General features: G+C 43.9%; 1 protein-coding gene across 1 annotated transcript in view; it reads right to left on the reverse strand.

The window, feature by feature from the left end:
• Positions 1–775: 775 nt before the first annotated feature.
• Positions 776–22,382, reverse strand: part of LOC105476880 (apoptosis antagonizing transcription factor) — a 112,462-nt gene continuing 90,855 nt past the window's right edge. Inside the window, exon 12 of the mRNA XM_011733171.2 lies at positions 776–1,049. Within this exon, the coding sequence (XP_011731473.2) occupies positions 986–1,049 (64 nt within the window). The 3' untranslated portion in view covers positions 776–985. The remainder of the gene's footprint in view (positions 1,050–22,382) is intronic.

Raw genomic sequence — 22,382 nt, forward strand, 5'->3', positions numbered from 1 at the left:
GAAACCCCATCTCTACTAAAAATACAAAAATTAGCTGGGCGTGGTGGTGGGCACCTGTAATCCCAGCTACTCAGGAGGCTGAGGCAGGAGAATCGCTTGAACCCGGGAGGTGGAGATTGTAGTGAGCCGAGATTGCGCCACTGCACCGCAGCCTGGGAGACAGAACGAGACTCAGTCTCAAAAAAAGAAAAAAAGAAAAGAAAAACCACAACGAGACATCACCTCAGACCTGTTATAATGGCCACTATCAAAAAGATGAACCCCTAAAATGTATACAACTATTACATGGCAATACAAACTTTTTTATAAAAAAGATGAAAGATAACAAGTGTTGGTAAAGGTGTGGAAAAGGGAGCCCTGGCACCAAGGCGCGGAAAAGGGAGCCCTGGCACCAAGGCACGGAAAAGGGAGCCCTGGCACGCTGCTGGGGGGAAGGCAGACTGGTACAGCCATTACGCAAAACTGTATGGAGTTACTAAAAAAACTAAAAATGCAACTACCCTATGATCAAGCAATCCCATTTCTGGGTATATCTACATATCAATGGACATGACTGTGTTGAAGGGACACCTGCACCCCCTCGTTCATTTTCCCCACAACAGCCACACTACACAAATAATCCGCATGTCTGCCAGGGTGAGTGGGTCAAGGAAATGTCAAGTCTGACATTGTAAGAGGAGGCCACTGGACTAGAAAAAAAAGAAAGCCCAAGAAACGTGTCATCCACTGGAGCGCCAAAGCAGACTGACTCAGCCTCTTAAGAAATCACAAGCGGTGGTGGCAGTAACAGTGCTCTTTATTTGTGGTGTTTAAAGGCGGGGTTGGGCGGGACAGCGCCCTTGCATGTATTAGGCACAGGTTCGGAACACAGCACCTTCCCAGGGGCTTCCCTACTAACTCAGTCCCATAAAGTCACTGGTTTCCTCCATCTGGACCAGCAGCCGCACCAGCCAAGGCGCCCTCTGGGTGTCGGAGGTGGGCGATGTCAATCCCCATGGCCTTCGTCGGGAGGGTGGAGCTGGCCAAAAAGAGAGCGGTACAGTTCTGTCCTAAAAGACAAACACGGCAAACTGGTTAACACACTGGTTCACTAGTCAAGGTTAAAAAGGAACGAAGTTGGAAAATACCCCACACGGTTTCTTCTGTTGAAAACACAGCCATGTAATTAAAAATGCATCCCACAGCTCTTACTCACAAATACAACAGAAGGAAGAAACCCAATCAAACAGTAAAATATGTAAATGGTCCAGTGCGGCTGGACACCCGTCTCCAGGGAACGAGTGTTCTGTAAGTTTGCCCTTTGCAGACAGCCTCTTCAAGTAAGAAAACAAGATTGAATAAATTTTAATAGGATGTAGGAGACCGCCACCCGATGAGGGGGATTCAATCAGACATGGGATATAGGGGATATAATTTAGTTTTCACATATTTTCTTGGACTTGGCAGTACTCGAAAAACAATGAAAATGAGCCAGCAACAAGATTCCAATTACTATCATCTGTGCAGTGGTTCAGGAAGAGAACCAAGCTTCTTCCACACTCCCCAGCTGCCCTGTCTCTATTCTCAGTCTAATAAATAATATGATTGGCTAATTTATTTCTGAAGTTGGGTTTTGACATTGAAACAGTAACATGCCAGGGTCTTGGGCCCCTAAAAAGAAAAGTAAATGACCACTTTCAAACTCTTTTAAATGCAACATACACACAAACGTCTGGCCAAAGCCATCTGCCAAGGCCTGGAAAACCTAAAAGGAGTTTGGGTGGGGCAGGGGTCTTTCCTGTCATTGAGACAGAAGCTCCCGAACACTTTCCCCTGTGCATACAGAGCAGATCCTCCCTGCAGAGACATGAGGGACCCATGAGGTTCCAAGCAGGTAAGACCCGCGTGAGGACGTCCCTGCCATCAGGGAGGCGGGCATGTAGCATGTGGCCGCAGAGGCAGCCATCCATGTCCACACTCTGCAAAAGGCCCAGCCAGTAGCCCTCACGGAGACAGGGCAGGTGCACGCAGGGCTGAGGTCATGGGCCAGGAGCCCCAGAAGAAATCTACACCTGCTCGGACATTCTCAAGATCGAACTCAAATTATAGCCTGCCATCTTGTTAGGAAAACAAGCTTTTAAAAGTGCTCTCATTATCTGAGGGTCAGCATCGGCACATCTGACTTTAAAAACAAAACCAAAAAAACCCCACCTTTCAAACAGCAAGGCTTTAACACAAAAACCTATTCGTCTTTTTTTGTAGTCACCCTACTATAGTTATGGATAGGAATAGAGGTACTACAATTAGGAAATCCAACAAAAGGAATAGAGTACAGAAGCCACAAATGTAAGCTAGCCTTATGTTGGGGACCACGGGATGGACAGGCAGTGAAAGTGCAGGCCAGAGAACAACAGGCCTCCAATTTTATTACAGGAATTTTATCCCAAGAATGTGCTGGTGCCTTCACCCTGAACTACCCAGCAGACCCCTAGGCCACAGACAAAGGACACAGCTTCCCCCTTGGGCTCCACCCATCTCTTCTGCTCTTCTGTTACACACATCCATGTGACTAGCCTCAATAAGCCCAGACGAGGCCTGCCAAGGTGGAAGGCAGCCCCAGACCAAATGCAAACAAATGGCTTCCAAATCACCAGTTCCGCCACAAGGATACTGCAGTGCCCGGCGCAGGCTCCACTTCATCACACCGTGGCCTGCCTATTCGCCAGTAAAGACAAGTCTCTCTAGCTGTTTCCACACAAAAAATTAAATGGCGTGAAAGGGAGAGTTGCCGTAACAAAAGGACAGTGTGACTTTAAGACGACAACGTCTGATGAGTAGGAAATGCAGAGGCGCGAGGCTATTTAGCCCTTCACAATCATACCCTTTCTAGCCTCGCCGTGCTTGCCTGCACCAGACCCCATCATTACCACTGAGCAAATGCTTCCACTCTGCACGCAATATCAGTGCAACGCCTGGGCCAAAGGCAGCAGTTACTGTCCGCAGCAGGGTTCATGTGTCAGGAGCAGAGAGTGAAATGCTGAAACCCATGTTTTCATAGAACATCATTTCACACTCAGGTGGGCAAAGCTGACAAACATATGCAGCTGTTCATGGCAAAGCAACTTGGGAAGCTGAGTGGTCTGGGCTCTTAAAATATTTTCAGAGACAGAGAATATGAATAGAGGATTATTTCAATCTAAAAGTCCCCAAGCAATTTCAACTTTTACATCTTCCTCACCCACTACCACCAACTGGTGACTGTTTTTACCTTCAAAGCATCTCAAACTTCACGGCTCTCCAGGATTCCACTAGGTCAGATCTCACCGTGGCTCATGAAGCACATAGCGACAACCTCCTGGCTGACTCTTCCACTCCCTTCTCTGAGACAGACAAAGCAGACCCTCCCTGCGGCCCAGAAGCACCATGGGGATGAAGATTCCCCCCCGCCCCACCCCACCCCTGCTGCAGATTCCAGCGGTCCAGCTTGGCCTCAGTCCTTCCTCCTTCCAGGTCCTGGCTTTGGCTCCTGCCCTGAGCAGCTGGGCTGTGCTTTCCTGCACCGCCCTTCCTGCCTCTTTGCTAGGTTGGAGAAGGAAGGGTTGCACATTTTTATAACGTTTTTCACCGTAAGTTTAAATAGTTACAAAATATATGACCAGATGTTGTGAATATTAACTTTTGTAATGCCTGCAATGGAACCTACGTGCCATAATGATTTGATACTCATGGTTCTTTCAAGTAACACATAATTTTTTTTTTTTTTTTTTTGAGATGGAGTCTCACTCCTGGCACACAGGCTAGAGTGCAGTAGCTCGATCTTGGCTCAATGCAACCTTCACCTCCCAGGTTCAAGCCATTCTCCTTTCTCAGCCTCCCAAGTAGCTGGAATTACAGGCACCCGCCACCATGCCCAGCTAATTTTTGCGTTTTTAGTAGAGACGGGGTTTCACCATGTTGGACAGGCTGGTCTCGAACTCCAGACCTCAGGTGATCCACCTGCCTCAGCATCCCAAAATGCTAGGATTACAGGTATGAGCCACCGCGTCCAGCCAAGTAACACATAAACTCTTCTTTTTTTTTTTTTTTGAGATGGAGTCTCGCTCTGTCGCCAGGCTGGAGTGCAGAGGCGCGATCTCGGCTCACTGCAACCTCCGCCTCCCAGGTTCAGTCGATTCTCCTGCCTCAGCCTCCTGAGTAGCTGGGACTACAGGCGCCTGCCACCATGCCCAGCTAATTTTTGTATTTTTAGTAGAGATGGAGTTTTGCCATGTTGGCCAGGATGGTCTCGATCTCTTGACCTCATGATCCACCTGCCTTGGCCTCCCAAAGTGCTGGGATTATAGGTGTGAGCCACATATAAACCCTTTAACTTGGACGTTTTATAGCACCTTTTTCTTTTTAAGTTTTATTTCCATCTGACTTTTCCCCTACAGAGTTTTGTCCTAATGGTTTCATGCTTGAATGTCTTTTATCAATCACCCTTACACTTCTTGGCCACATTAGTCTGTAAATAAAAACACTTTTGAAATTTTTAAAATGCAAAAAATTGAAATGAAAATATTTTGTTTGACATTATAAGGCTCTAAGTAGTTAAAAAATGTTCCTCTGGATTATTAGGATACAATCAATATATAATAACATGATACAATATATTCTAATTTTAGTGAAAATTTAGCATTCATACACATGTAAAAGGTTATTGGAAATGCATCCCTTAATGATATGGATGAGGCTTTTCCCTCCATTTGTTCATGGATCCATGGAGGAATATTATTTATTGCCAGAATGAAGGAGGGTTCAGCATCAATTCTACTCCTATTTTTTTTTTTGTAGACACAAGCGCTGAGAAACGTTGTCATATAAACAAGCAGACAGGAATGACAGAGTTCTGGCATAGCAATGCCACTCGATTCTTTTCGCTCTTTGCGAATTATATGGCACACACAAAAAATCGCACAGTGACTCGTCACCGAACATTAGTCCTAACGATCAACCAACTGACAACTCAATTCAACTCGTGTTCTCCTGTGATTCTGCTGGAAGTGAAGACCTGGAAACCACCCGGCCTGCACAGGACTTGTCATCTAGTCCTTAAGCGTTTCCTTTCTCAATTTCTATACCCATATTTCCAGCTGTCCTTGTGTTTGGGGCCCTGGAGGTTTTCCCGTGGCAGCCCGAGGTCCATGTTACTTTAAGGATGGGCTTGAGGGAGGCTTTTCAAGGCCGGAGGAGGACGAGGGTAAAAGGAGAACCTGGTCCTCCAGCACAGGTCTGCTCTGGGGCAGACAGCTTTAGGAAAGAATGTACGTCTGGAGACTGACCCCTTGACTATCTGTGTCTACCTTCCCCTTGGAAAGTCTCTGCATACCCCAGTGTGAAGACTGAGCCACAGGGTGCACAGAGCTCTTCTTCCCTCAAACCTAGGCGGGTGTCTAGGTGCTCAGGGAGAGGCAAAGACATCTGAAAAGAAACAAAACACGTCCGTAGTCCTTACCTCATCCCAGGAAAAACTGCAAGTAAAGACAAGGCCACAAAAAGGAGCTATGGGACCGAGGGGCCAGACCGCCTTGTACTGCATGAACATCTTCCCCCGGCTGCATCTTCCTAACTGGGATTCAGCCACGCGGAGAAGCTAAACTATCAATCCTCCAGGTTAACCTTGTTCCACTGGATTCTCCAGGGTAAGTGTATAGTTTCATACCTGAGGTCCCCTTAAGGCTATCCATAATGAACTTTTTTTTTTAATACATAATTCCTGCTGCCCATCGCATTAAGAATCAAGATGCGAATCACTGATGTGTAGTCCCCCCACCCCTGAGCATACACGCACTCACGGTCAGTGGGAGTGCCCACTGTAGACAACGTGCTCATGCTGGTATCACGCAGGGGAGCGGCCTACGGAGTAATTAACCGGACTTGGACCCGAGGTAGAAGGTCGATAGCAGGGGCTCTTCCTTGAATTAAAATTTAACTTACCCTTTATTGCAACCTACAAAAGCAAGTAATGAGCACTAACATTTTTATTTCTTTTAAACTGTCATTTAGGCTGTAGAGGGGATAATTACCTATCTCTAGTGTAGTAAGGTTTTATAACCCTTAGTGAGGCATTTTCTAATTTAATATTTTTACTATATTATCATAAAACCTGTTTCTAGAAAAAAAATGATCATGGATTAGCAGCCATTTTCCATAAAGACAGAATGTGCGTGTGCGTGTGTGTGTGTGTGTGTGTGTGTGTCTTAGGATTCGGCTTATTAGGTGATTCTTCTGAAGAGACTTAAAGTATGCACATTGTAGCTAGCTGTGAACTGCAATTACTTGAGTGGCAGGTAAGATTTTAAAAGCTCTAAGTGAAATGGGGGTGTATGTGTACGAGAATGCAGCCCCTTGCCGGATGTGTGGATCCAAATACGTTCCCTTCAGTTCCACATGTGCACTCACCCCACCACAACACAGATCACTGTCTTTCACGATGTCATTTGGGCAAACAGTACAAAGAAGCATATTAAACCTGCAAATGATCTGTGTGGGGCTTTCAATTTGCTAGGTCAGTAGCTTGCAACACTGGGGATTCTGAAGGAATTGTACCATCCACTCTACCGAAAATCCCACTCCTCCTACACTGGCCCTGGAACCCCCCGGCCTCCAAGACAGCCCGGAGCTGTACCTGCCCACTCTTGTGGCCAAAGACAGGTGGACGGCGGAGAGAACACAGCCATTCCGCCGCTCCCTGAAGAAGCCTGTGCAGCCTCCCAAAGCGCATCATGGTCTCCCAGAAAGTATTACATGCCAGTCTTCCAAAGGAGCTGGCGGAGACAATATTGCTGCTTTCCAGATTAAAAGTGACTCATAGGCCAGGTACGGTGGCTCATGTAATCCCAGCACTTTGGGAGGCTGAGGTGGGAAGATCGCTTGAGCCCAGGAGTTTGAGACCAGCCTGAGCAACACAGTGAGACCCTGTCTCTATTAAAAATAAGTACATAAAATGATACACATAATTTGCCTTTGACTAATTAAAAATTGTTCATTTGTTGCTTCTTAGGGGTGGGAGGTCTCCCTAAATATATAAGACACATCCCAGAATGTCGCGGCCCTTCCTTTCTAATCCTTTGCCTCTCCCACCCTGCACACAAAAGTGCTAGAGCATTTGCTTCTGCCTTAACTCAACCCCATACACACATTGCAGAATCAAGGGAAAAGAAGAAAGCACACGACAAGCAAGTTGGACAAAGGGTTCCAATCACAGCAGCGCTCACAGCTAGCAGGGTCTGGATCCGATATGAAACCCTACAAGTAGAGTCCGCCCAGATATGGTCAGTCAGCACAGAGATTCACAAGCACGCCTGCTCTGCACTGACCAGCGCGGTCGCCGATGACAGATGTGTGCTTTTAAAATTACTGGTGATGTATTGATGCTGCCTTTTTTCATGTTTTTGTTTGAAAACAATTTGCTTAGTGTGGTGGAAGCCTAAACATGTACTAGATGTATATGATTCCTGGCCTCAAAACCTAACATACTAAAGGTATAATCAATTAATTAAAAATATTTGAATGCTTATTTGAACTTTGTTAGATTTTGTGGAGGTTTACAAAGACATGAAAGGCACAGCGGAAGCTAGATCGGGTGGGTGAGTGTGTCTCAGACAAATCACTCCATCTGGGGAGACACACAAACATTCTTCCTCCTGCTGAACCCAATTCTGTCATTCTGGGACTCACAGTCATGGGCTCTTGTCCCTCTAAAGCCAGGAGAGAAGTAAGGCTGACTACTATTCCCTGTGACAGCACTTCAACTATTTGATGTCTTCCTCTAACTAAATCTGTTCTTTTCCAGGTTCAGTGGCCTCAGTTCCCTCCATTCCTCCTGTGACCAAGTCTGCTTGCCATCCTGACTGCACTCCTATGAGCCCTCCGTTTGCCAAAGCTCCAAAAGCAAGATCCTCGGAACCTGCAGCCCTCATGAGCCCAAAGCAGGTGGCGCAGGACTCCGTCCCTCCTGCACTCTGAACACATACTTCTCTGTCTTCCCAAGGCCTCCACTCTCTTCTGTTCTATCTACTGGTATGCCCAGGGCTTCCCAAACGTCTGCGGAAAAAGATGTCTTGCCGATTATCACTTGGCACGTGCTAATGGCACCAAACAAAGGGAACCTTCTCCAACAAAACATGTGCCTCCATTCTGATTGCTAGAAACCGAAGTAGGCCAAAGGGCAAAGGCTACTCACTCCTCCATTTTCCTCTTAAAAATGTCTACAGACCAGAGGACAGCAGCTTTCTTTTCTTATATACTTAGAGAAGCCAGCTTAATAGAAATCTTGAATAGTTAAATAGAACAAGGTGAATGCTTTTATATGGCATAGAGCATGGCATCACAAGTGCTGTCAGAGCTGGTACTGACTCTGGCTCAGGTCCTTACTGGGTCTAGGACGTTAGGTAAATTACTTAGCCCCCCTGAATCTTAGCTTCCTCATCAGTAATGTGGTGACAGTATCTTCCTTAAACATACTGTTTTTACAGCACTAAGCAAAGTCCCTATTGCATAAATGGCATCGTCATCTATGATTATGAGAAACGGAATGAGTCAGAGCAACATGCTGAGGGCCTGTGTGCATGCATTACAGTTGCTCCCAACCAACACTAGGGACAAAATGGTACCCTCCTTTCATCATTCCTTTGCTTTCCCCGACCCAAATCCATCCTACTCTGTATCAGTGACTCTACAAGTGAGAGGAAGATATTTAAGAAGTGTCTCTATGACCTAAAAGGAGAAACATATTGATCCGAATGGCAGGCAATTGCCCTGTGCTTTTTGGGGCTGTGTGGTAGGGGCAGCCCTGTGTATGTCATGGGAATGGGCTCAGACACAGGCGACATGCGTTAGAACTTAGCTCCTCAAGGCTGGGCGTAGTGGCTCATACCTGTAATCCCAGCACTTTGGGAGACCAAGGCGGGCAGACCCCTGAGGTCAGGGGTTCGAGACCAGCATGGCCAACATGGAGAACCCTCATCTCTACTAAAAATACAAAAAATAGCCAGGTGTGGTGGTGCATGCCTGTAATCCCAGGTACCTGGGAGGCTGAGGCAGGAAAATCACTTGAACCTGGGAGGCAGAGGTTGCAGTGAGCCAAGATTGTGCCATTGTACTCCAGCCTGGGCAAAAGAGTGAGACTCTATCTCAAACAAAACAAAACAAAAACTTAGCTCCCCAAGAAGGCTGGATTGCTGGGAAAGTAATCCAAGTAAAAAGACATAGTGCTTATAAGGAGTTAGTATTTAGTCAGAATGACACAAAAATCACTATAGTAGAAAACAGGATTTCTGAATACGGCCAAAAAGTCGGTACTTACCCTCCCTGACTCTCCTCTTAACATCCCCCAACAACCAGAGGATCACAGGCTTCTCTCCTGGAATCTCATCATAATTCCATTCCAAAAAGCAAACCAAAACTGAACAACAAAAACCCCCTAAAAAAACCACAAAGCAAAGAAAAGAGGTAAAGGGGAAAGAAAGCAGCCTTCTTTCAGCTAAGACTTATTTCTTAACAGGATCAACTTAGCAAAATAGGAATGACTCAGAGACACCCCTTATCTATCACTAATTACCTAAATCTAGATACAAGGCAAATCATGTCCAATCCGACACTAGCTGAACTCTTCACAAGTTTCCAAAACAACAAAATCGCAGCCACCCGAATCTGCCACAAGGTGGCAGTACATGACTCATTTCTAAGTGGACCCAGCCACCATAATCAGGGGAGCCCATAAATTACGCGGTGTGTCTGCTCTCATTACCGTCCTCCCCAGTGCTTGAAGGAGACTCTAGAAGGTCTGTTTCAATTCGTTCTTTTGGTCAGGTCAGAACTAGGTCCTTCAAACCTCTGCAAAAGCTTTTAGCCCTACAGCTCTAAATTACATATGGTGACATGTGGCCTCTGGCCTGTCCCCTAAAGATCAGACAGACTCAAGATTTATAAATGTTCCAAGAAGCAGGTTCAGGCCCCAAACAAAGGAACTGAGAGGCTGGGGAACAGGGAGGAGAGGGGAGAGGGATGGGGGCGAGAAGGGGACTGCATTTGGACAGGTTTTCTTCTCACTTGTGCCTCCTTCTTATTCAAGCCAGTTACAAATCCCCTGCACTTTGTAACAAAGGAAGAAAAACACTTGAAACTTCCACCATCCCTACTACTAGCTTCAAATCTTCCACATTATTTTAAAGAAAAATAATTTACCTTAGTGGACTTGCAAAAAAAGGGGGGGTGGGGGAGGAGCCACTCTTCAGACAAAAGGGGCGCCGCTCCTTCCGCGCATTAATATTCCATATTCCCGGGATGATTTCCACTTTCACAGTTTGACTGTTTTATAACAGATTTGATGTGAGAGAAGACAAATGGCCTCACAAAGGAAAGACGACAAATCATCACACTGCTTTTAGCAGGGTTTCTCTTTATTTTTATTTATTTTTATTCCGGACCTGGGCTGCAGCAGAGCTCTCTGCCTTGCTGGAGATGTTTAATATTAACGTCAAGCCACCACGGTCCCCGCAATAGAGTTGGCCGGTGTTGTGTTTACGGTTTTGTGACTGCTGGCTTCAGGAAGATGAAGCTCCTTGTTCAAACAGCAGCCCCTCTAACAGCTCCTGTTAAAAGCCAGGGGATGCTTCACTGCTTAGACGTGAATCACTTCCCCCAACCGCACAGAAGGTGAGACTGACATTCCAGTTACATTTGTATCCGTATCAGGATGCTGCCCAACAACCCAGGGTGGGTGTGGGTGTGTGTGTGTGTGTGTGTGTGAGCGCGCGCACGTGTTGGGGGAGCACAGGATGCATCACTCAGCTCTAGCTTAACTTCAACACGCAGGAATTAGTGAGGGTATTCAATGTCAACCCACAGAGTTTCGGCAACGGCACTCTGCTATTACTACTGGTAATAAGTTGGAGGATTTCTTTTGCTTAGAAATCCTGTACCAATCAAAATGCCCAAGAAGCAACTACTGAGTGAGCAAACGCAAAGTGCCAGCTCTGCGATGCGAGTCAGGGGACACAGAGGAACCGCTGGGGCCTCGGAGCAAGCCCTTCCAGCTGCTGGCCAGCCGCCCTGCCCAGAAGTCTCGCCGACAGTGTGCAAGGAGCATGTGTTCTCCTGGCTGTCCTCCGCCTGCCTTCTCCCAGGTTCTGCTCTCGGCTTCCTCTCTTCTCTTGACACCCTCCCCTGGTGATCCCACACACTCTCTAATGGTCTAATGGTCTCCTCCTCGCGAAGGACCCCACAGCCCAAGCCCCCGCTCCCCCACCCTCCCCCTGAACTCATCTCCTGCCTTGCAAGGCTCTTCTGATGCCCAAGCTACCGTTTCTCCTAATAATGGTAGTAAATTCTTTTTTATTCACATCCCACACAACTGTTTAATGGCAGTGAGCTGTAAGACAAAATTACAGATTATCAATACCACATATTCTGATGAAAAAATAAAATCCAGTCTGAAATGGGGCTCTTGTTTGGACTGTACGCCTATTAATTGATTTAAAAAAAAAAAAAAAAAAGCCTGCTCTCAATCTGTCCATATTTTTTGGTTTCTCATAGTATCCTTCAAAGAACTTTCTCCCTGCCTCTGAAAATCAGAAATTCAGCAAAAGGAACATCTGTCCTAGACACCTGCCAGGTGAGCTTTCCCCAGCAGCACCGAGCAGGCCTGTAACAGGGGGTCTGCAACAGGGCATCTCTCTCACTCCAGTTTCACCAGCTAGTCCCTGAAGTCAGCAGTTTGATTACCTCAGTCAGTTATACGATTGGCTCTAAAAACCCTGACTGCTAAGTGCAAAGTGAGCAGTTTGCATTTCTTCCCCTGGACGCTGAAGAGTCTGTCTGGCTGCATAGTTGTGCTTCCCCCTGTAGGACCGAGCTGTGGAAGAGGAGGCAGAGTGCTGCCAAGTGTGTGTATGAGAAAATGTGTATTGATTTCTTCTTTCTTATAGGGGAGCACAAAGCATTGAAGAACAATTGCTCGTCTTTGCAGCATTTCACATTCCATACAAGAGACAAAAGGCCCAACCCCCACTACCCTCTGAGAAGCAGAAAGGGGAATGGAACAGGGCTGTGTCTCCTGGGTGTTGGCAGCCACCAGCGCTGCTGCAGGTCAGCCACTGAGACTCCAAACACCTTGGGGCCCACACCTGCTCACCTGTCTCTCATCAAGTAATTTCCCTATCTGGGCTGATGTTTCCTCATCTATATTGTGGAAGAAAGGCCTTCAGTCTTATTTACCTTGTAAGTGGAGGTGCCCAGGGGGTCAAAGAATTAATGTTTATAAAGTGTTGTGCTCCCCAGAGAGACAGTGGTAAAGCACAGGGTGTGGTTATGGCTCATTCAAGACCTCCCTTCGGAGGGTGGCTGGTGAGAGCGTCCCATGACCACGTGCTGCCAGCAACTTGAACTCCAAGTCTAACGAGGCAAGGTCCTCGACCTAAATATCCCTTCTTAGCTTGACACTTAATACAAACACTAAAAATAACAAAGCAGCTAGGCCTTTATGCTTTGTTAATGCACTTACAGAATCCATTCCAGAACTGTTTTCTTCTTAAAGAAAAATACTGAAAGCAGAGTCCAGAAAACTGACCTAAAGCTATAAATCACTGCAGAGTCCTGCTGGTGTTCTTCATGCTCCACAGTAACTGCATGGTGAGTATCCCTAATCCAAGTATCTGAAATCTGAAATGCTCCAAAATCTAAACCTTTTTGAGCACCGACACCAATTATGCTGTAAGAAAATGCTCATTGGAACACTTCAGATTTCAGATTTTCAGATTAGGCATGCTGAACGGGGATAATACAAATATTTCCAAATCCAAGAAAATCTGAAATATGAAATTCCTCTGGACCCAAGAATGCCTGATAGGTGACACTCGGCCTGTAATAATTTATAGGAAGGCCATCAGAACCAAATCTGGTTTAAATAGCACAGAAAACCTATAGTATATAGTATATAGCAGGAGAAAACCTACAGTATATATAAAGTTTAGGGTCTACACTCTCAGAAGTGATGGAAATGTAAGAGTGTTCTTGAGAGAGCTTTTTCCAAGGTTCAATCTAAGTAAAAATGACCTCAAAAACCCTCTAGGCAAAGGGTTGAGAATCATAAGTCCCAGAGCAGAACCTTTTATTCTGGGTCTTTTCCAACATGGCCATGAGCTAAGAACAAAATAAGGAGCTGGCCCTCAAGCAGTGCAGTGTTTTAGCATGGAGACCTAACCTATGAATAATTAGGAAGCAACCTGGTGGTAGATGCTATATATAATACAAATCTATACAAAGTGACATGGAAGCAGAGGAAAGTAGATTTTGCTTCTGGTTTTTTTTTTTTTTTTAATGAGACAGAGTCTTGCCCCCGGGTTTACGCCATTCTGCTGCCTCAGCCTCCCGAGTAGCTGGGACTACAGGCGCCCGCCACCACGCCCGGCTAATTTTTTGTATTTTTAGTAGAGATGGGATTTCACCGTGTTAGCCAGGATGGTCTTGATCCCCTAACCTCGTGATCCACCCGCCTCGGCCTCCTGAAGTGCTGGGATTACAGGCGTGAGCCACCGCGCCCGGCCAAGAAAAGTATATGAAAGAAGTGAGATGATCTGGAGATATTTCAACAAAAGAGGCAAGAAACTCATCTTCATCTTATAGGAAAGTTGCAAAAATAATCTTGTAAACAGCAAACTGTAAACAAACATATAAGCTGGAGGCTTTTAAAAGCATCTCAGACAGGAAGCCTCTACCCAGCTGTTTTGGGGGTTTGCACAGAAATGGATATGTCTATATTGCGTGCTGAGGGACAGTGGCATAATACACAGATGTGAAAACACAAATTTTGTTTATTTAAATAATTATCTGGTAGGGGTTACATTTACAATAGTCCTTCTCAGAAATTAAAAAATTAAAAAGAACATTTTATTCTCAAGAATCCAGTGAACAAGAGGACTATTTTCACTATGTAAAAGAAAGAAACCATGGCCCATAAAGAAGGCTTCCCAGGGTGGCACTGCATATAAGCGAGGCCATAAGGTGCTCAGGAATATTAAGTCAGTTGCCGAGCTCAGAGAAGGCCAACAATAACTGGAAAAAAACCTTAAATGAAGTGTTTTGCGAATACTAAAATGCTACAAAAAATGCTATATAAGGCAGCTACAATTGAAATTAAATTATTCCAAATATATATATCTTGATAATACCAAATACAAGATTACAGTAAACATAGGCATACTTCTTTGACTTTTAAGTTAACATTCTTAGCAAGAAGAAAACCCCCAATAAGTGCTTTCTGTGAACTGTTACACCGTTAACAGTATAACTGTTAGGGAGGAACAGAATGGGTTCAAAGAAGAAAAAACCACCTGCTCGGTGGGGATGGAGAATCTCAAGTCTCCCTAGAAAGGCTGGTGACCTCATGACTGAATATTTCAACAGGAAACAACAGTGAGACGGGGATGGGAGATGCTGCAGGCTGTGAGTAGAATGAACAGACATGCAGAACAGGGAGTGTGTCCCAGGGACTGCAGGTGTCTGCTCTGGACAGCACACGGGGTGAAATAGGCGACAGGGAGAGAAAGGTAGCAAGGCAACAAGTCATCAATGGCCTTAACTGGCAGGCTTGAGAGTATGGGTTTTATTCTAGAGGCAAAGAGTAACATGCTCTAAGTGATATTTGAGGAAGGTGAATCTGGCAATGAAACAGAGAACTGATGAGAATAGAGACTATTGGTTAATAGGCTGTTAGTGTAATAGTCTATGTGGGAATTAAAAAAAACAAAAAAAATTGGCCGGGCGCGGTGGCTTACTTACGCCTGTAATCCCAGCACTTTGGGAGGCCGAGGTGGGCAGATCACGAGGTCAGGAGATCCAGACCATCCTGGCTAACACAGTGAAACTTGTCTACTAAAAATACAAAAAATTAGCTGGGTGTGGTGGCGGGCGCCTGTAGTCCCAGCTACTTGGGAGGATGAGGCAGGAGAATGGCATGAACCCAGGAGGCGGAACTTGCAGTAAGCTGAGATTGCGCCACTGCACCCCAGCCTGGGCGACAGAGCGAAACTCCATCTCAAAAAATAAAATAAAATAAAATAAATAAATAAAAGGCCAGATGTGATGGCTCATGTCTGTAATCCTAGCACTTTGGGAGACCAAGGTGGGAGGACTTGTTGAATCCAGGAGTTCAAGACCAGCTGGGGCAACATAGCAAGACCCCGTCTCTACAGGGGGAAAAAAGGCTGGGTATGGTAGTGTGTGCCTGTAGCCCCAGCTACTTGGGAGGCTGCAGCAGGAGAATCACTGGAGTGCAGGAGTTCGAGGCTGCAGTGGGTTATAATTGTGCTATTGCACTCCAGCCTGGGCAACAGAGTAAAAGCTTGTCTTTTGTTTAAAAAAAAAAAAAAAAAACCTGGACTCAAAAAAAGAGGCAGTAGAAACAAAAAGTGAAGATCATTGAACAATACATTAAAGAAATGTTCCAAGTAGATTAAAAAAAAAAACAGATGAAATTAAATAAAATTTAGGTGAATAATTGCTCTGGGATACCGGAGAGATTGCCTAATCATAAAACAATGAAAAACACCCCCCACAAAAAGGTTCTTATCTAGTTAATTAGGTTAAAAAGTAAAACTTCTATGTGACCAATAAAAATCATTAATATTGACAGGTAAGCAAAATGCAAAAAATCTACAAAATCCAGGTAATTTTATACAACCATAAATATAGCCATAATATAGAGAATTCATACAGGAAGAAAATTCATAAAGAAAAGTCAAACCTCAAAAAGAAAATGGGCAAAGGATAAAAACAGAACAAATGATATAAATAAATGATTAATACTCTTCAAATTTACTATTAAATGAGAAAATAAACATTAGAATATAGCCCACTGCCTACCACATTATACGTCCTCAATAAGATGTCATTTGTTATGAACTTAAAAACAGTAAGTAACTTTTATATCTAAACAGAAAATATTTTTTAAAAGATAGCTCTCCCAGCTGGGTGTGGTGGCTCATGCCTGTAATCCCAGCACTCTGGGAGGCCGAGGTGGGCAGATCACCTGAGGTCAGCTGTTCGAGACCAGCCTGGCCAACATGGCAAAACCCCGTCTGTACTAAAAATACAAAATTAGCCGGGTGTAATAGCACATGCCTGTAGTCCCATCTACTTGGGAGGCTGAGGCAGGAGCATCACTTGAACCCAGGAGGTGGAGGTTGCAGTGAGCCGAGATTACACCACTGCACTTCAGCCTGGGCGACCGGGCGAGACTCCGTCTCAAAAAAAAAAAGAAAAAAGAAAAAAGATAGTTCTTCCTCTTAGCAAAGATAAAATGACATAAGCCTCAGCTGGAAAGAAAGGAGTCATGTAACTTAGTAAAACTTAACATTCATCAAGAGTCATCAGCAAGTTGAGATATTTGACCCAGAAATCCTAGAAATCCTAGAACATAGATTTCTGTATATATATGTTCAGTGCAGCACTACTTGAAAAGAAAGGCAACTACAAACAACCTAAATGTCTAACAATAATAAATATTCCATAACAGATTATAAGGTTATTAAAATGCTTTAAAAAATACTTAAGGCATTAAAATGCTTATAAGTTAATCTGAAAAAAGATTCAAAAACATATGTATATATCTGCATAAAATATATACACAAAAAATTCTATAAGAAAACAAATGAAAGAATTAATAATGTTCTACCCTCAATAGCAGAATGACACATTTTTCTTTGTCCTTTCTATATTTTTCAAATTGTCTTCCATAAGCATGTGCTATTTTTATTATATGGGAAAAAGATACTGTCTCTATGAAAAGTAGGTGACAGGTGCCTGACTGTGGCACAGAATAGAATTATAAGCATAAACTGACTAAATATAATGGATCAGGATTCAAAGCTAATTATGAGGTCTAAGGTCTTTGTAACTAGAATGAGATAACATAAAACCAGGTTTGGGAATCCAGTGATTCACACTAACATATGAATGAATGACAGGCAAAACCTTCCTATATAGAAAGTATCTCTCCTATAAAAGAAAGGGGGGGAAAAGCATTTTAATGGAAAGATTTTCCCCCCAAAGAAGTTTTTGAAAGAGTGGCTAGGGATGGGGGTGGGGGGCTTCCCTTTGGCACATTATTCTCACATATTTCTAAAAGCTTGTTAATTTCTTGGCAATAGCAGTGGGGGTTGGGGACCACACTCTTAGATGCACATACCTGTTCCACTACTTACTTGCTGCTCAACTTGGGCAAGTTACTTAATTGTTCTATGCCTTAGTATTCTTATAAAATGCAGATAACATCAATCACTTCTTTTTTTTTTGTATAAAGAACAAATGAAAATGTATGTGAAGGGCTTGGTGCAATGGCATATAGTAAACTCTCAGTAAGTGAAATATGATATGATTATTCTCTGTTATTTCATTGCCCATCAGACACAGGGGACAGACTTACAGTGGATAAATCAGAGCGAAGTACAACTGCACTTAGAAACAGACATGGTATCTTAGCAATCGACTGCTGGCTCAGTGATCACTGTGGGAAACATTAATAACATGGTTATGACTAACTAAACTAAGGTGAAAAACTTCGCTATTGCTTACCCACTTGCAAGTAACTTGCAAGTTACTTAGTTGTGATTAATACAATATCTATAAGATATATTAAGATATATTTAGAAGGCCAATAATAATAAAAATTTAAAAACAAGTCCTTAAGAGAAACATTTACACACACTTTAAAGAATGTGAAATATCCCTTTGGGGAAAAAAGAGGATTTACAATCCTTTGAAGAAGCGATGAGACTATAAGTGCAGAAATGAGAACTATAGTCAAAAAGGCCCATTTTGAGGAAGGATTTATCTTTTCAGCATCTACAAATCTCTTTCTAGAAGATGTGCTTTTATCACTCTACCTCCTGCTTGGAGCCAAGGCTTCATTTTGACAATGCAAATTCTCTACAATAAGAGACTGAATAGTAGCAAATCAGGAAAAATCGAAGAAACAACAGCAGTGTTTTTTTTTCCAACTCACTTTTAAAACTCTGGCCCAAGCCTTCGGTTTGAACTTGAGAGTGTTTCCTTTGTCCTTTCTGACATCACTGGAGGAAGAAGGCCCTGTGCCCCTATCTCTGTGCTGAACGCCAGCTTTAATGATGATATATGGGGGTCCTTTCCCCTCAGCACTGCTTGGGGGGTCAAACGTGTGGTGCCGCCCGCCTGAGAATCAACAAGCGAATTATAAACTGTGTCAATCCAAGTTAATGCAAAGCTGTAATCCTCTTTAACAAGAGATCCAATCACTGCCATGAGTTATGTTCATTCTGTAATCTGATAAGGAAGAGAGGGAACCTCTAATAAAAGAGTAATGGGAGGCTTTAATGACGCTGGTAAAAGGCAGCCCCAGTTAAAATGTTGCTCTTGTTCCTGCTGATTAGATCAATGTTGCATATTTGCCCGGGCTTGTCTCACCTGTCAGAATAACCTGTGTTTTTTTAGGAGATAAGAAGCCTCAGAGAAAACATCTGTACTTTAACCCTTCTTGCTTGCAAGTTTTTAACCAACAGAAAATGCTCTATGGAGGGTATTTCAGGGGTTATTAACTGATGTGTTCTCAAATGCTGAGCAAGCTATACCAGAATATCTCACCATGATTCGGTGCATATTCCTATTAAATACAGGTAGCGGGGAGCAAGAAATGGTTTAACTAACCTCTGGGTTACCAAATGGGGGAAAAGAATATCATCAGTAGAGTGGTAGAGTATGCCCATATTTAGGGTGCAGACCCATACACAAAAATGGCAAGCCGAAGATAAATTGCCTGTACAAATCCTATTAGACCAAGGCATCTCGAGAACAACGTGGCAGTGATGTTGACAAAGCACTTTACAAGGCTGGATTACATTTGTACATTTCTTTTCTAAAACTCCAGATGTAAAACAATAATGTATTTGGTGCTCAGTACTTATCATTAAAGGATCCTCTCCTTGCTCTTTTTTAATGCCAGCAGCTTCATAAAAGGAGTGGGAAAGGTGGTTTTTTATTTTGGGGGACAGAATAGGGAGCTAAAATTGAAACCCTTGCTGTACATATTGAGAATTTCTTTAAGTTATGTGCAAAGGAATGGAGTACCTACTAAATGTTAATCTTGCTACCATTTTTGGAATAAGGGGGGGAATCTACTTAGAAAAATTCAATACCTACACTTTGAACAGTACCAGAGTTAAATCTATCTAATAACCTCTCCTTGAAGCAGAATTTAATGCAAGGCAAACACCTATTTTCTTTGGCATGCATCAAGCTGACTGCCGTCACCAGACCCTTTCCATCCTGACAGCCAAAACCCATGCCAACAGAGCAGGTTCACATGGATGCCCCTTCCCAAATCGGAGTCAGTGGCCAGTTCCGAGGAACACATCTCTTCCTGTCTCAGCGGTCTCAGTCAGTATTTGTTTCTCTTGCCACACTAGCATTTTACTGACTTACATCCACACAACAAATGACAATTCACTTAGTCTGCCTCAGAGGGTCTGTCAGAAACACAGGCAAAAAGCAGATGCTTATTTCCATAACCCCAAATTCTTCACTTTGTTAGAACTATAGTGACAGATCATCTGCATTTATTTTATTTTCATTTTTGGAATGCATGTGTATTAGGCCATTCTTGCGGTGCAGTAAAGAAATACTTGAGGCTGGGTAATTTATTAAGACAGGAGGTTTAATTGGCTCACAGTTGTGCAGGTTGTACAAGAAGCATGGCACCAGGCATCTGTCCAGCTTCTGATGAGGCCTCTGGAAGCTTACAATCACGGCAGAAGGTGAAGGGGGAGCAGACGCCTCACATGGCCAGAGCAGGAGCCAGAGAGAGAGTGGGGACAGGGGAGAAGCCACACACCGCTAAACAACCAGATCTCTCAAGAACTCACTGTTATGAGAACAGCACCAGGGGAATGGTGCTAAAACAATGATGAGAAATCCACCCCCATGATCCAGTCACCTCCCACCAGGCCCCACTTCCAACACTGGTGATGACATTTCAACATGAGATTTGGCAGGGACGCCAATCCAAACCATATCAGTAACCATATCAGTATCCAACACTGGCTTTTCTTTCTCTGTATTGATAGATAATATGTGTACATATTTATGGGGTGCAGGTGATATTTTGATATGTGCATATAGCATGTTTAATGGTCACATCATACTCCCTCTGGTCTAATGGCATGGGGTGGGTGGGATTCCACATTACTCAATGTAAGCACTGTTTCTAAAAGGTCCTTGATGAGCTTAGAATAACTTCAGTAGAGAAGTAAACAACAGCCCTGCAAATCATGCAAGTTAAGTACTGACCTGCTTTTGCTGGTGATGATATGCTGAGAGGATTCTCTACCAATGAGATGTCAAGCCTTTTCTTCTCCTTAGGCCACCAATAGCTCTGGCTCTACAGAAAAAGGTGATCCTTTGCCTCTTAAAGATGACGCTGTCGGCCAGGTGTGGTGGCTCACGCCTGTAATCCCAGGACTTTGGGAGGCCAAGGCAGGTGGATCACGAGGTCAAGAGATCCAGACCATCCTAGCCAACATGGTGAAACCCCATCTCTACTAAAAATATAAAAATTAGCCAGGCGTGGTGGCGCGTCTACTCGGGAGTCCCAGCTACTCGGGAGGCTGAGGCAGGAGAATCACTTGAACCCAGGAGGCGGAGGCTGCAGTGAGCCGAGATTATGCCACTGTCTGGGTGAGAGAGCGAGACTCTGTCTCAAAAAAAAAAAAAAGATGACGCTGTCCTGGGAGCTAAGCTGCCCTGTGTCAAGAGCATCAGGGGTTTAGCAAAGCCAGGGATCATTTTTAAGCTCATGTAACCACCTCCCTTGCAGGCAAACACATAATACACGGACAAATTTGGCTTTATTTTGTTTTCTCTCAATATTGGGAATGCTCATCAGGCATGCAATACAAACCACCTGTAAACCTCATAATGGAGAAGAGTAAAGATCTACTAGACCAGCACATAGAAACTATCAGGGATTGCATGAGATTTCCACCAACAAAGAAGATCCAAAGGCATTAAATCAATATCCAGCATCTACCTAGAAGGAAATGCCCCAAAGGGAAATTTGGTAACACAGGGACACAACTTGGCTACTTTACATTTTAAAAGTTAAAAAAATAAAAAAATAAAAAAAATAGAGCGCTTGAAGAGAAAAATTCCTAGTGTGAGAAAAGAATTTGTATCAGCAGAAATTAACTAAATAGGTAACACTACTCAGACCACACAACAGGAGAACAAAATGAAGATGCCACTATCCTTTCAAAGGTAACATTTCTTTCTCCCCCAGGATACACCAACAGGATAATATCCTGTGTTAAAGATCTCGCTCTCTCCCTTAATGAGCTACGTTCCAGTTTCAATGTAAGTCAACCAAGGGCAAATTTACTGAGTTCAAACTGGAAAAGGGATATGGGGGGAATTCAAGGATATGCAACTGGACACACCACCCCCACCAAAACCACTGAGGATTAATCCAATTTAGGCACATGTGGAAGGATGAACTGGAACCAATGAGCAACTAAGGAAAACAAGAGGGCTTCTACTTCCAGATGCAGGTAAACTAAGAACCACAAGTGCAGGTGCCCCTGGGAACAATAAATCAAAAGGGCAGAATATTTTGTTTCATGTATTTTACCACAATTAAAATTAGTGGAGTGTGGTGGTGTGCACCTGTTAGTCACAGCTACTCAAGAGGCTGAGGTGGGAGGATCCCTTGAGCCCAGGAACTGGAGATTGCAGGGAGCTATGATTGCACCACTGCATTCCTGCCCAGGAAAATACAGTGAGACCCTGTCTCTATTAAGAAAAAAAAAAGTAATAAATTCATTGAATGATTTTACTGTGATTATCTAGTTTGGGTCATTTGGATTTTTTATTTTTCTACAAACAATACTGCAATAAAGATCCTTGACACAAATGTATTTGGCAACTATTAATGGCTATCTCCTACAAGTAGATTTTTCTGTGTTAACAGAAACATTCAAAAATCAGAAACAGGGCTGGGCATGGCAGCTCACGCCAGTAATCCCAGCACTTTGGGAGGCTGAGGCAGGTAAATCACCTGAGGTCAGGAGTTAGAGACCAGCCTGACCAATGGGAGGCTGAGGCAAGAGAATTGCTGAACCCAGGAGGTGGAGACTGCAGTAAGCTGAGATTGCACCACTGCACTCTTGCCTGGGCAACAGAGCAAGACTCCATCTCAAAAAAAAAAAAAAAAAAGTTGGAAACACAATGTCAAATAGTCCTCCCAAAAGATTTTGCCAATTACATTTCCAACAACAGTATGCAAAAGTGTGTTTTTCCTTCCACCATCAACGATGGGTATTACTAATCCTTTTAATATT

This window comes from Macaca nemestrina, chromosome 17 (assembly GCF_043159975.1).
Source record: "Macaca nemestrina isolate mMacNem1 chromosome 17, mMacNem.hap1, whole genome shotgun sequence".
NCBI lineage: Eukaryota > Metazoa > Chordata > Mammalia > Primates > Cercopithecidae > Macaca > Macaca nemestrina.